Raw genomic sequence first — 13912 nt, 5'->3', positions numbered from 1 at the left:
CAATGAAGACAGCAGTAATCACGAAGATTTCCAGCATGCATTCCTTACTTCCAGATTGCGCCGTCTGATGGCGCGTGTGCAGCGAGATGAAACAGGAACAATGTTCCCTCTATGCTGTGCGCGCGCATACACCAGTCAATAAGGAAGCGCACACAAAATTTTTGCTTTCAGAATATCTAAAGTACAGTCAGTAATTTTTGGATGTTCTATATAAACGAATTATATGATAAATCATACTTGTCATTTATTTGGTAATTTCTGCAATGTCTCCATTCCAGTATTACTCTAACCCAGTGTTTCTCAACCTGTGGTCCTCGGACCACAGGTTGTCTGCAGACAGACTTAAATTAATTGAATAGATATATATTTTTTAATTATCTAAGCAAAACAAATTAAAATTGAATAAGTAAGTAAAAATTATTGAAATCAAATGGAGACTTAAAAAAACCCACAAATAGCATCAGAATGTTCAAAGGCAGAAGTAATAAAACTATATTGTTGTTCACTTCAGCCCTCTTTTATTATTCGTCATTCTGCCGCTAAATTTGTAGCGGCAAAATGATGAATAATAAAAGAGGGTTGAAGTGAACAACAATATAGTTTTATTACCATAGACAGTATTGGCAAGATTTCTTAAACGCGAAAAAAGTTCCCCCCAGGGAGGTCTAGTTACGCCTCTGTAGTGGTCCGTAGAATTGTTTTAGGCATTTTACTGGTCCTTGGGCTTAGAAAGGTTGAGAAACGCTGCTCTAACCCATTCTAACTTAATACACTCTGAGTAGTTACTTTACTTTTAGTCTGTTTCGTGTGGGTGAACTGACGCTGATGTTAGCAACTTGAAGAGGCATATTTGTTTAGAGTGTGTACTGTCTAGAGTACACTCACTTAAACTCGTGTAAACGGTGATGGATTTTTTGTACCAATGCGGATTTACGCGAATTTATTTAGGATTTTTGGCTTTGCGACGTTCGCTGTTATGAGCACAGGCTACTGCACACATTGAGTCTGAGACAGGAAACTTTGAGCAGAAACATTCATACCTGGACTGGCAAAAATTGCAAAACTGAACGAAGAACTTGATGTGCCACGAATACCAGCCTAATTGACACCGTTTTAAGTCCAAAACCACAAAATTACACATAATTTTTTTTTAATCTATCTGATAATTCATCTCATACATGTAGTAAATAATTTTATGTCGAAACCGAAACATACGCACACAGATAGCAATAACAAAGAATGGCACACTAATTAAAGATGTGTCTGTGGTTGGATATGATACTCAAAAGTCTCGTCTTGCCATTTTCTTCACATTTATATCCGATTTATTTGAATGTTATCCTTCATTTTCTGTCTCTTCCCTTTTGTGTTTTTGGACGTTCACGTAGAACCGAAACCACCTGCATGCTCACAACGGCATTAATTACATGAATTAGTATTCATACTCCACTAGAGTAATTTTGTTTTATGTGAGACAACTGTCCAGTTTTTAGGTCAAAAAAAAGTTTCTGGAAAGAGTTCTGTGTGCTTTGATAAATATTGATTGACACTAAAATAATTAATAATATTTTATTTTCCATGTGATAATTTATTTTCTCAGTTACTAAGAAAATGACTTTACAGAGGGTGAATTTAACAAATGTACATTTAGTGCAGTGTAAAATTACAGTTCCATCACCTTGAGAAATACAATATGCCGGTGCACATTTCGCTTTTAACATTTTTTTTTTTTTTTTTAATTTTATTAGCACACCGAATCTTTAAACATTTGCTCTGAAGAGATTGCTTTTACCGAATATTGGCTTGCTCCTTTAAAGGCCCAGGCCGTCATGTAGTTCGCTGACCTTGACCGAACGTGACCGCTGAAATGACATCTGCATGTAATCAACTTCCAGAAAGCTCTTTTGAACGTTCTGTTGAAAATAGTGTAAATTATGGGGTTGATGGTCGACGATGCGTAACCCAGCCACAGGAACGTCGTAAAGAGGTATCCAGGGATCACGTTGGGATCCATCACCGCTAACATAATGTTAAGCACAAAAAAAGGTGCCCAGCAAATAACAAAAGTGAAGAACACAATTCCCAGAACCTTGCTGGCTTTCTGTTCGTTCATCACCTGAGACCTCCCTAGTGTTCGAATCATTCCTCCTACTATTTGGAAGTTTGAGGAGCCCTGTGGAGTGAGCGGCGGGTGAGCCATGTAATGATGTCGCTGCTCATATGCTGATTCAGTAGAACTTGTGGAGGAACGAAGCCCGTTTCTGCCGAATTTCTCGCTTCCCGAAGATGTCGAACCACCGTTGCTTCCGCTAATGTGGCCATTTCGGGAGATGATCCTTGATGGGGATCTCGAAATGTCCGATCCTCCTTGGAGAGACGATCTTCCAGGTCTCCTGATGAAATGAACCCTCCTGGTTGGCCTCTCGGCTAAGAACTTCGCTTTCTGTTGTAGAAGTTGGACAGTGAGCACATAAGTAGAAACCATGATAATCATGGGAATGTAAAAAGCGAACATCGAACCAAAGACAAAGAAGAAGCGGTTGTTGATCGCACACACATCAGGCGATGGCTGGATATTGGTCGTTTCCACTATAGCGAGCACGGTGATTGGACTGGTGATTACCATAGATAGCAACCATACTAGCACGATCTTTGTCATTACAACTTTTTTTGAACTGCTACGAGTCTTCAGTGGGTTGCGAATGCCCAGATAGCGACCCAGAGAAATAAAGCACATGTGCATAATGGAAGAAGAGCAACTGAGCACATCACACGTCACCCAGATGTTACAAATTTGCCAGCCAAATGGCCACCGACCTAAAAAAGGGAGAAAAAAAAATGAAACACGAGGAAGGAGTGATAATAGACTTCAAGTAGACAATATCTCGTAAGCTTTGATTGGCAATCCCCACACTAAATACTCACTCACGAGCATCATCCATTTAATCCTCGGAATAATCGTAATTAGTTTGGACATGGAGTAACTGTATTCATTATCTAAGTGCGAAAACGAAATTTAAAAAAATAATCCACTTAAAATATCAAAAGGAACAGATCATTCTCAATTTCAGGCATTTCTAAATTGTTTGCATTCATTTTTATTGCGCTATAAAATATTTTAATTAAACAACTTGCTCATGTAATATTTTAAATGCATCATTCAGTTGCTTCAAATTGAACTCGGGTGGATTCCTGTGACAACTGAGCATCTTTGGGATGAGTGATATTAAAAAATAGCCAAATCAGGTCATTCTCTTAGAACCGTACCGGCGGGAACTAATTACCACATGGTAAGCATTGAAGAAGTTCATGAATTTTTCAACAATTTCAAGCAGGCTGGGACATCCTGACGTCTTTCCACTAATGTTGAGAGATCTGTTCTGTGACCTTCCGCTCATTGCTTCTGTAGTTGCTTGTTCAGTAACAGGAGGAGAACTCGGTAGCGTCTGTTGCTGTTGTACCAGATTTGAGATGGTGTTGATTGCAGCCCATTTCGAGCTGCATATTCTTGTAGCCTCCCGTTGATTTGTCACAACAAGCTGTCTTGCTGCTTTAGAATAACATTGGCTGGATGTTTAATGGTTGTTGGACTATTCCTGATATACTCTACGCACTAGTGTGTAAACATCCCAGCAGGATGACAAGTTTCCGTGATACTTATGTCGGTATACATGGCACCGAACTATCATTCCGTGCGCAGCCACTTTCTCGGTGAATCTCCCCCTCCTCGCGCTTGCTGGCTTTGTTTCGTGTTCTTACATAAACAAGTTTTGTAAGAACTGTTATGTAATATTTATAGCAAAAAAAAAAAAAAGTGAATGTCAACAATTTAGTAATGCGTGAAATTGAGAATGATATTTTAATTAGATCCTTTCGATATTTTAAGTAGTTTTTTTTTATTTAAAATTCGTTTTGGCACTTATTTATGTTAATGGGTGCAAATAATCGCAAATTGTTCTCTCGAAAACCAGTTTGAAACAGCGTGCGAAAATTACAATTAAAGCAGCTCAAATTTCCCGGTTCTTGTCTTTTTTTTTTTTTTTCTTTTTTAATCCATGCATTTATTTGGTTATCTTAATGTTGTCTACTAAGTATTTCGCTGCACTGGGTTTAGTCTATTTCCTTGCCACTGTCTTTGTTTTTTATGAATTAAGCTATAATTAGACTTAGTGATGATGCTTATTATTACTTTGTATCTGTACTGTTCAAGATAATACCTGAAGCATTTCTAAGATATATCCTTGCTGTTTTACTTTATTGTGCGAGTGGTGCAAATGAGGTATGGCTTCAAATAAACTTTCCGTCAGCCTTGCGTTTTGTATGTGTGTATATGTACACACACACACACACATATATATTTTAAGTATTACATACCCGAATCTTTCTTAGAATATATTCATGAGAACTTGCACTTATCATAAAATACCTAAAAATGCTTTTTTCCTATAAAACTTTTGATAGACTTTTTTTTTCGGTATAAGATTCGTTATAGAAATATGCAAATATGAAAAATACAATTCTTGTTGCAATGATAATTACATGAATTACATAAAAATTATCATTATTATTTTTTTCTTTATATATTTAGACATTCCTAGCACATTTTCAGGATTACAGAATAAGTAAAAATGATTCTGGTTGTGTGTGTGTGTGTGTGTGTGTATATATATATATATGTATATATATATATATAGAAGAGAAATCATACTGCTCAATACATCGATTTCCTCTGAATTGTTAATTATTCATAGCAAAATGTCCAAATTGAATAAACAAAATTCTGCATCAGATTATAATGAAAGTCTGGAGTCATCGCGGTCCCGTCTTTAACGAATCCCGTTTGGTTGGAAAGACCTGGTTTCGATTCATGTCGCAGAGAAAAAAGACAGGTATTTTTACTGCGAAAAAAAGAGTGTTTTTTTTTTTTTTTTAAGGAGGACTCATACTTCAGGAGTAGGGTTTTCCTTCTGTAAATGCGCACATTTTATAATATATATACTTGCTACTGTCAGCCAAGCTAACGAGCAGATAGGATTAACACGTATGACAGAACTAACATGCCCACCTCAAAATCGATTGGGAAAAAGCGAAAATATTGTAATAACTAAGTACTACGAAATTGAGGCTGCCACTACCCGAATTATTTAAAATTAATATATATATCAAATATTAATTAAGAATATTAATGGCAATCATAGGTACCTATATAGCTTTGCGGTGGCGTTTCTTTCATGATGTTAGACTGACAGAAGAATGTTGTATATTCGATTCTATTCACCGACTAGATCTTTTCTAGGCTTTTTTTTTTTTTTTTCAGCCAGTTCCTTAGAAAGTTAATCTCTTGCACAGGCAAGTATGGATTTGAACAACTCTAACGCAGAAATATCGACCAGAGAACTCACTATTTTAGACGATAATATTTACGATCATGGAATAGATGCAGTTGTCTGCTGCACTCTCGTCCAGAAGTCTTCAAAATCACCATAATAACGAACTTAGCCACTCAATGACGACTAAGGGTATAGACCCGGTTACCTGCGTTTATTCATCAGTGGCACTAACTGGGGAGGGGGAAAAAATGGAGCCTCTGGTTCCATTTCATCTTCGCATAACAATGTTCAATATATTTTTCATTTTTATGTGCATATAACTTAAATCTCATAGGATTTTTCAATATCGTGCACACACTGCTTGATAATTTATTTTTAAATTTGAGAGATAATGTTATAGGCAATAAAGGGAAGGAGTGGGTGCTAAGTTCTGCTGCACTTTTAGGAATAATTTGATCCTCCATCAAATAATTTTGGGAAGTTAAGATTTTGTTGACATTAATTACACGAGTACTATAAATATTCGATAACTCATTGCTTTCATCCAAGAATTCTAATTTTTTTTTTTTCTGGCTCTTACAATTTTCTCTCATTGAATCGCGTTCTTCATATTCAAATCTAATCACTGTTGCAGTTTACTAATTGTCGATTTCAGTATTTGTCCATTGAGAGCATTTGCAAATCGTATCTAATTTCTTTGTTTTTCATTTAATGTGTCCCCTTTGTTTTACTCAGTTGAGTTTGCAGATCACGTCTAAATAGGTTTATATAGCATGTAATACAGTACATTGTTTTATGCAGCGATGGTTTAGTGTAGTTAACAAAAAAAAAAAAAAAAATTATTTTCTTGCCAAAAGTTTTCAGCAGAGATTGAAAGTAATCTAAATATTCAGTTGACAGCTGCTTTCCATTTAAGGATGGCGGAAAACGATTGTCAACTGAGCCAGTCATATCAGTACAATGAAAGGAAATAAAATTCCTATGATGCTGGAAGGCTTTTTATCCTCAAATTTCGACTAATCTTATAGGATTTCACTGTTTTCACGTTATTTCCTTTATGCATGATTGTGTTCCATGCTGCAAGCATTATCCACAGTTGGACTGATATTTTCAGTACAACTGCAATATACGAGTAACCAGAACTAATCTTTTTTTTTTTTTTTTAAAGACACTTTTCAATCGATTATCCAATGTGGAACTGTGGCTCGGGGGAGGGAGCGGATTCATCTTATAAAATTTATTGCTGTCTTATTTCTTCTAAGAAAGCTTTGTCCTCTACTTTGTTTACTTTATTATTAATACTCAAATATGCATTACTGGTATCATAAATGCAGTACTTTAACTTCCTCAGCATATTAAAGGAAATTTTCAAATTCGATCGAGTAAAATCCTCTTTATGCCGGCCTGAATTGGTGAAGTTATTAACGTAACTGTCCAGCTAATGTGCCATGTTCGAATCTCACTCAGCATAAATGTTTGTGAATGAATTAAGGTCGTAGGTGAAGTTTGTCTTCCGGTGTGTGTGTGAGAGAGAGAGAGACTATCATCCTGCAATTGGAGACCTAAAATGACTGAATAGGTTCCTGGGTTATCTAATCCTCAGTCCATCCCAGGCACTCATTCAATGGACGATAGATTTATAGCTTTTCGTGCGTGAATTCACATAAATAAATACCAAATAATTGCTAATGTCCACTTTAAATTTTGGTGTTAATCGTTTTTTTTTCTTGTTTTTTTTTTTTTTTTTTTCCCTCGTATAAACTAGTAAAATAATTCCTCTGCTAGAAATTCAGTGTGTGTAATCTCTCGCTCAATTTGGGTAAATGATTGACAGTTACATTAAACTACCGCTCATAGTGAGAGAATAATGCGTTTTACAATCTTGATTGTGTCATCATAAACAGTATTACAAGCCGATGAGAGAGTAAAGAGTTATCTGTTGGTTGAAGGTCGAATGATTCCACTCCATTTTTTCCTTCTGTGTTTTTTTTTTTTAAAGCGATCTTTATTATTTCCCGAAATTTACATCTTGGAGACTGAGTCAAATGTTGATAATTTTGTTCTTCTCCACCCCTTTAGAAATAAGTAAAGGTGCAATTCGATCTAACGACAGATTAATAAATTATATGTTTTTGATCGAATATGAGGTAATCCTTGAAGTAATAATAATCTTTTAATTAACTTCAAAACCTTATGGTGAGATGCTAGTTTCTGGAGGCTATACTTTCGAATGACTAGCGCTGTATTTACTTGATGGAAAAATGTTGCATCATCAGCTTAAAAATAGTAAAAGTGCTTTCGTTCGCGGCATTGTTAGCCACGCATTATGTGTGTTCTTTCTTCTGTAAATAGGCTTAGGACGATTTGTTTACTAATGCTTACTATGCATGGCTTGTTCATACTTGTTTCTGATCCTTCGAAATTTTAACTGGTCACATTTTTTTAGGTTCAAGGTCGTATTTTTTTATTTTTCACTGAAAGCAATCTTGTGAAATGAATGCGTCGTGGGTCTTATTCCTCCAAAAGGAAAGTGATTTTTGCTTTTAGCATTCTTGTATACTGAATTTTCATTAACAATTAAGATTTTCATTTATATGCAGAAGAATGCCTTCTAAGACCGTTAAAGTAGACTTTAATGAATGAGCTGAAACAAAAAAAAAAAGTAACCACACCCACATCTTGTTTATTGCATTCTTCGAAATCACTCCCTTTCTCTATGCCGGTCTTTCTCAAGCTTCAGGTTTTGAGTTAACAGCCATCACTTGAAATTTGTTTAACATGTGTTTTGATACATGAACTGTTCTAGAGATGGCAGCACCAGTAACCATTTTATATTTTGCCATTTCATCCGCATCACTGCCTTCGCTTAGAATTCTACGAAATAAAATGAAAAGCTAAAAGCGAATCATAGACTTTCCGCCTGTTCAACACTGAGAACCAGTTCAACACAGTTTGCCATGTGATTTTGCCTCTTCAGTATCCGAAAAATAAAGCTCTTCTCTACAGTAAATTGAGTTTTTTTTATTTTATTTATTTATTTATTTATTTTTATCTAACAGTGCAGTAATACAGCGTATATTCACTCTGTAATTTCGTTTAGATATAGTAAATGGACCGTTGCCGCTATAGCTGTTCTTCCGGTTTTCTCTTTCATCCTTTTGATCTATGAAAGCTATTAGGATAAAGTCACTTCTGATTTTATAGAGTATACGGAAAGAAAAAGATCCGCCGAGTAGTTGCATTTTTGCAACAAATATGGTTATCGAAAGAATTCAGAACACCCCTTCCCCCCACCCTTTTTTCAAAATCCGATTCATGATGCACGGTATAATTGTAATTGTTTCTTATTCCTGTACTTCAGACATTTTTTTTTTTTTTTTTTGGAAATAAATTCATTTGGTTTGCAATCTCGACATAAATAGCATATTATAAATTATGTGTGCAGCAGAAATATTATTCAGAAATAGCTATTTAACTCTATCCTCATTACTGCATTCAGTAGATTATAAAGAAGCTTTACATTTCCGTGTATTCTGTTTCATAAACAATGTGCAATTCAAAGAGATCGAAAAAAAAAGGGGGGGGGGGCGTTAATCTACTTCTTTCGTAAAGGATGTCATGTTTTTTGTGGCCTTTTTCATCAGAATTGTACACTGAACACATAATCATGGGTTGTCTGTTAACAAGTTAAAATAGTTTAAAATTTGAATTAAATTAAATGCAGTAGCAAATGAATCGATTCCAATATTGTAGAGACTACTTGATATTTGAAGACTGTTGCAGCATGTCTGACCAAACACTGAATTAATAGAAACGAACGTTATAGGAATACCATACCTCATTTTCACTAAACTCAAATGTATTCATTGAGAAGTTTAGACGCGTGAACGAAAATTCAGGTATATTACTAATGCTCCACACTTCACCGCTATGCTATTAAAACGTTAATAAGATTGATTTGTAAAATATTTATACTCCGTGTTTCTGTTCTTCTTGGAATAGCTTATTGTTCCTATCGGTTCGGAATTTGGGAACAGACTTCATTTACAGACAACGTGTTCTCGTAAATACAGAAAGGGGTTAAGAGACTTACCGTAAATTTGGTCCACTATTCCAAAGGGCATGACAGCAACACAGACTAACAAATCAGCAACGGCCAAAGAGAACAAGAAATAATTAGTAACATTCTGTAAACGACGTTCAAGACAGATTGCTAAACACACGAGCACATTTCCCAATCCGCCAGCAACTACAAATAGCATCAACAAGAGAAACAACCAGTTGTACTGCACATTCTCATTTCCATCGTTTTGGAAATCGGCCACACTGGTTACGACAGACGAAGTGCACATTCTGATCGTGTTACTGCTATTCCAGCATTGCAGTTGGTCGTCACTGAATCTTCCGGATTTGGCAGCAGCCAAAGTAGTGACGTTGGCAGTCCACGTAGCATAATCCTCATATGCTGCAGTCAGGAAAGTAGTATCCCCGTCTTCATCCCGCACACGCGCACTGTAATTAGAAGCACTCACCATCGTTCTGACTTCGTCAGGAACGATTTCAACATCCCAGGAGTAATTAGCAAACGGGAGACTGTCGTTGACAAATTTCAGAGACGTGGCATCTGCAGCATCGCCGAAATAATCCACACGTTTGCCGGTATCCATAAGAATTCGCATCATAGTTACCATTATACTAATTGTTCGACGTCTCTTAATTTCTCGCACATGTTAATTTTTACGAACTAACCTCGATCCATCTTGGCTATGCACGAAGAGATCACTTCTTTTGATTTCCCCAATGCATCTTTTGAAATAATCCGAATATTCACATAATCCATCTGCGTATCTAATGATTGTCTCATTGGGATCTCCTCATTGGTCTTTTACCTGAAAGGAGCAAAAAATATTATTTAAATTATGAAAATAAAACCAATTACAAGTGGTCCCTTATTCTAGTCTCTCTCAAAATATTTATTAGTGGAATGACTTAATGAGCCCTTAATAGTGTTTTTCATTGAGTACCTCTTATTGTTCAATTGTTTGTGCAATTTACGATCAATCTTCTCGTGGTTTCACTAACTGCTTTTGTCATCAAGTAAATCGTTTGAGAAATGAACGAGAGTGTAGTAAGTGTCTGAAATTTCTTTTGTGGATAAGATGTCATCTTTTTCCTCTAGTTATTGCACTGATTGAGCTTTCATAGCTTTGCCTAAAGTCAACACACTTCAGGTTCTATCGTTGTAGACGTAATAATAGCTGCTTTAGTCTTATAAAACGCCTGTGGCGACGCATCGCACGCGAGAACATCTTACAAGACGTCCCCCCCCCCTTCTCCTCACTTTTCGTGCATTGACTGTTTAACATGTCACTTTCTTTCTGGCTGTCTTTTGTTTCGGTGACAGCATCCAGCGAATAGCATTTTCAATGAATATGTGACGCCTTGTTAGCAATATTTTATTTGTTGCCATAAAGAATGTTGCAGATTTGTCCTTTTTTTTTTTTTTTTGTTTGTATGTCCGTAATATCACCACAGTGGCTTACGCAGAATTTTCAAGATAAAAAGGTGAGAAGTTTTAATTAATTTTTTTTTTTTGCTACATTTTTAGCAAAATATGCTATTTTAGATATTTTTGCTTCTCTGAACAATAACCGAAATGTACTACAACTGCGAATTATGTCGAACTTGTTTCCTCTGCTTTATGGATTACTGCAGGTCAAGTTAGAGCGTCGCAACTACGAAATAGATAAATTGGCCACCCCCTCTCATTTGGCATATTTATCTTTCGGTCTATAAGAAGATATCCTTCTTAAGCTGGATGTGTCTGGATTCCATCTCGGTTACACCACAGTTTCACTGCATCTTTTACGCATGTATTATAGAATTAAGGAAATGCTCACGGGTTAAGTTAAGGCTTAGTGTTCGAAGGAATACAGTATAATTAGGACCCATTAAAACAAAGTCGCATTGTAGTATGACAAATGCGCTATTCAAGCATGAATTCTTCAATATTAAATTCCGATTATGAACCACTACCCTCTGCGAAGTTTTCTTTTGATGCTTATTTTATTTCTGAAGCAACCGTTTTAGGTTACAGGCACAATACACAAACTACTAACGTACAGTACCGTAGTCGTGCGTCTTTCAAGTCTCTTGTGAAACTAGAATGCCGCACTGCGACTTAGCATTATCAAAATAGTATGAACAACAGAATTTTATGTTTCATAGTTCAGGAATTAAAGAAGTATGTATTTGGTAGTAATGCATTGGCAACTATGTATAGCTTCTGGACCTTTCCAGATAAGCATAACTGAAACAGTGTTTTCTGTGAACATCAAGCAAGCATTGAATAGATACATGCAGTTGGCAATCTGCAAGTCTTATATAGTACCTGAGCCCACCCCACAAACACACACCTCCACTCTTGTGGAAAATAGAGTTCTCCATTTAATCCGGTTTGTATTAAGTCAGCGTAGCATTATTTATATAATTGAATCGCAATCATGTTCAGTAAATAATGTGGAAATCCAGCTCTAGAGACCAAGCGAAGTTTTTTCAAGCTACTTCAGGACTCCAATAAACAAGGTGGCGGTTTCACACCGGGTGATGAAAATGATCAACAGCCTGGAGACATTCCATGTCCCAATTGATTCGAATCCACTGTATGTTCGTCGGAGAGCGGATATGCTATCCACTTAGCTAACCAGTCTCGCAGTATATTGAATATATTGAAATATTAATTAATAATTTATAGTTCGTCCGTTTATTTAATGAAAAGGGAAAAAAATCAACTATCTGCCGGTTTCCCTACTATGTTGCCATTTAGACTAGGGGTGATAATATCCTTCTTACAAACTAATTTTACGTTAGCTTATTCTTACATGCGTGTGTATCTTTTTGTATATACAACACCCGCTGTGTTAGTTTCTAATAAGAGATTCTATAGCATAACGTGCCTTAATACATGTGTACGTCGGAGGGACTACTCGCGTAATATTCAAATTGCGTGAAGTATAATTATTTATACTAGGCTTAAGAGGATTTTTTTTTTCACGAAAACAATTCTGATAAACTCAATTTACGCAGTGGTTACGTAAAAACTCGTAAACGGACCATACAGTTTCTTTGTACAATGCATTATACGTTTCTGCAACATTTTTTTTTCTTCTTCCAAAATTGTCTTTTCCAATATTGCAAAAATTGACCGTCAAAAATATTAAGTCATGAGAAAATAATTAAATGAAGTTAGTTTGCGAGTTACGTACATGTTTGGCACGACTCATAAATGAACAAATCATGGTACGGACACTGAGCACGCTGCTGAGGTATTGGTTTGTGAAAAACAATTATTTTAAAATGTAAGTTCCTACTTGAGTTGTTTCCGTTTTTTGTGAGTCGATTGGAACTTTCTAATCCCTTAGCATTTTAGACATTCGCAGCCCGTGACTTTCTCCGATCTGTATTTATTATGTCCGTAGTGTCTATAAACTTCATTCCTCACGTTATGGACATCTCGTTCAAATATATAATAATTATAATTGGTACGTGCATCGCGTCTTGTTGTCCGAGAAAAAGCTTCATTCAAATCCTGTACGTGACAGGAAGAATTTTAATGTTGCTTTACATACAAGAGTAAGTAGTTAGGTGGAGGTGAAATACCCCCTCTTCGGAAAATGGAATGCACACAATTAATAGACACGTAATTAACCAAATGGCTCATCCATTGTATCTTACATGCGTGTCAGCTAAAAGGTGAGTTATCCGGTTTAATACAAAGATAGCAAGGTTTCCGCTCTCGGGAAACTCGATTTGTTTTTACAATCACGCATCATAAATAAATCATCCAAAGACAAATCTCAATTCCCGAGCATAATAAATTTTCCTTCTAGCTTAGTTGTGTTGGCATAAGCTATAACAACAGTCATCTCGGTGACTTGGATGATAAAAGTAATCATCATCCAAGTAATATACTGGATACAATCTTTAACAAGAGGCAGCGATAATAAAACTTCAATAATCGTAGCCATTAATTTATTGTAACCACCGCTACGGATATTTTCTTGTACTGATTTTTTTTTTTTGGGAGGGGGGGGGGGAACCAATTGAAGTAACCGTTCTGTTATATCCCATATCTGGGTTCTCAACCTTTTTCTTTCCTAAAGCACATTCTAAAATACCGATAGGGCGACGGGCACCATCTATTTTTTCAAGCAAATTTTTTGAATCCTTTTGTTAAATGAATACATACAAAGTTTACATTATAATCAAATGTTTTATTACTTAAAAGTTTACATTATATAAAAATTTAAATATATATATATATATATATAAAAGTTACCGTGATCTTTGGCATTGCATTTCATTGACCAGTGCTTCATAATTAGGAGAATATGATGATATTCCAGTTCTTAAACTGGAATGAACAACTTCGAATGCGCTTCTACTTTACATTGTATGCGTTTAATACTCGTCATGCGTCATATAGCATGCCATGAATTGTTGAGTGATTATTTCAAACTATACGGCATACGGTTGAACAGCGGTGGGCACACACAAATTGGTCGACGGGCGCCATGGTGCCC

The 13912-nt window shown here is 35.9% G+C and overlaps 2 protein-coding genes across 2 annotated transcripts in view; one reads left to right on the top strand and one right to left on the bottom strand.

Annotated features, from left to right (window-relative positions):
• Nucleotides 1–13912, top strand: part of Rpn2 (Regulatory particle non-ATPase 2) — a 481557-nt gene that overhangs the window by 339234 nt on the left and 128411 nt on the right. The window lies entirely within an intron of this gene.
• Nucleotides 1714–10021, bottom strand: LOC150094823 (5-hydroxytryptamine receptor 2B-like). Its single transcript, XM_090411594.1, has 2 exons — nt 9424–10021; nt 1714–2817 (listed from the first exon to the last, which is right to left on the bottom strand). Exons 1-2 carry the CDS (start codon nt 10019–10021, stop codon nt 1745–1747), a joined length of 1671 nt encoding a protein of 556 aa, XP_090267720.1. The 3' UTR covers nt 1714–1744.

This window comes from Typopeltis vanoorti, chromosome 21 (assembly GCF_054136105.1).
Source record: "Typopeltis vanoorti isolate ZY-2024b chromosome 21, IOZ_Tvanoo_1.0, whole genome shotgun sequence".
NCBI classification, from domain to species: Eukaryota; Metazoa; Arthropoda; class Arachnida; order Uropygi; family Thelyphonidae; genus Typopeltis; species Typopeltis vanoorti.
The sequence above is the reverse complement of the archived record's forward strand: the minus strand, read 5'-3'. Positions and strand labels throughout refer to the sequence as shown.

What these genes read in the sequence shown, in the direction of transcription:
- LOC150094823 (XM_090411594.1), bottom strand. Translation starts at nt 10,021, where the DNA reads ATGGTAACTATGATGCGAATTCTTATGGATACCGGCAAACGTGTGGAT. An exon ending in AATAGTGGACCAAATTTACG is followed by an intron (nt 2,818 to 9,423) that starts GTAAGTCTCTTA and finishes TCCCTTTTTTAG; the next exon opens with GTCGGTGGCCATTTGGCTGG.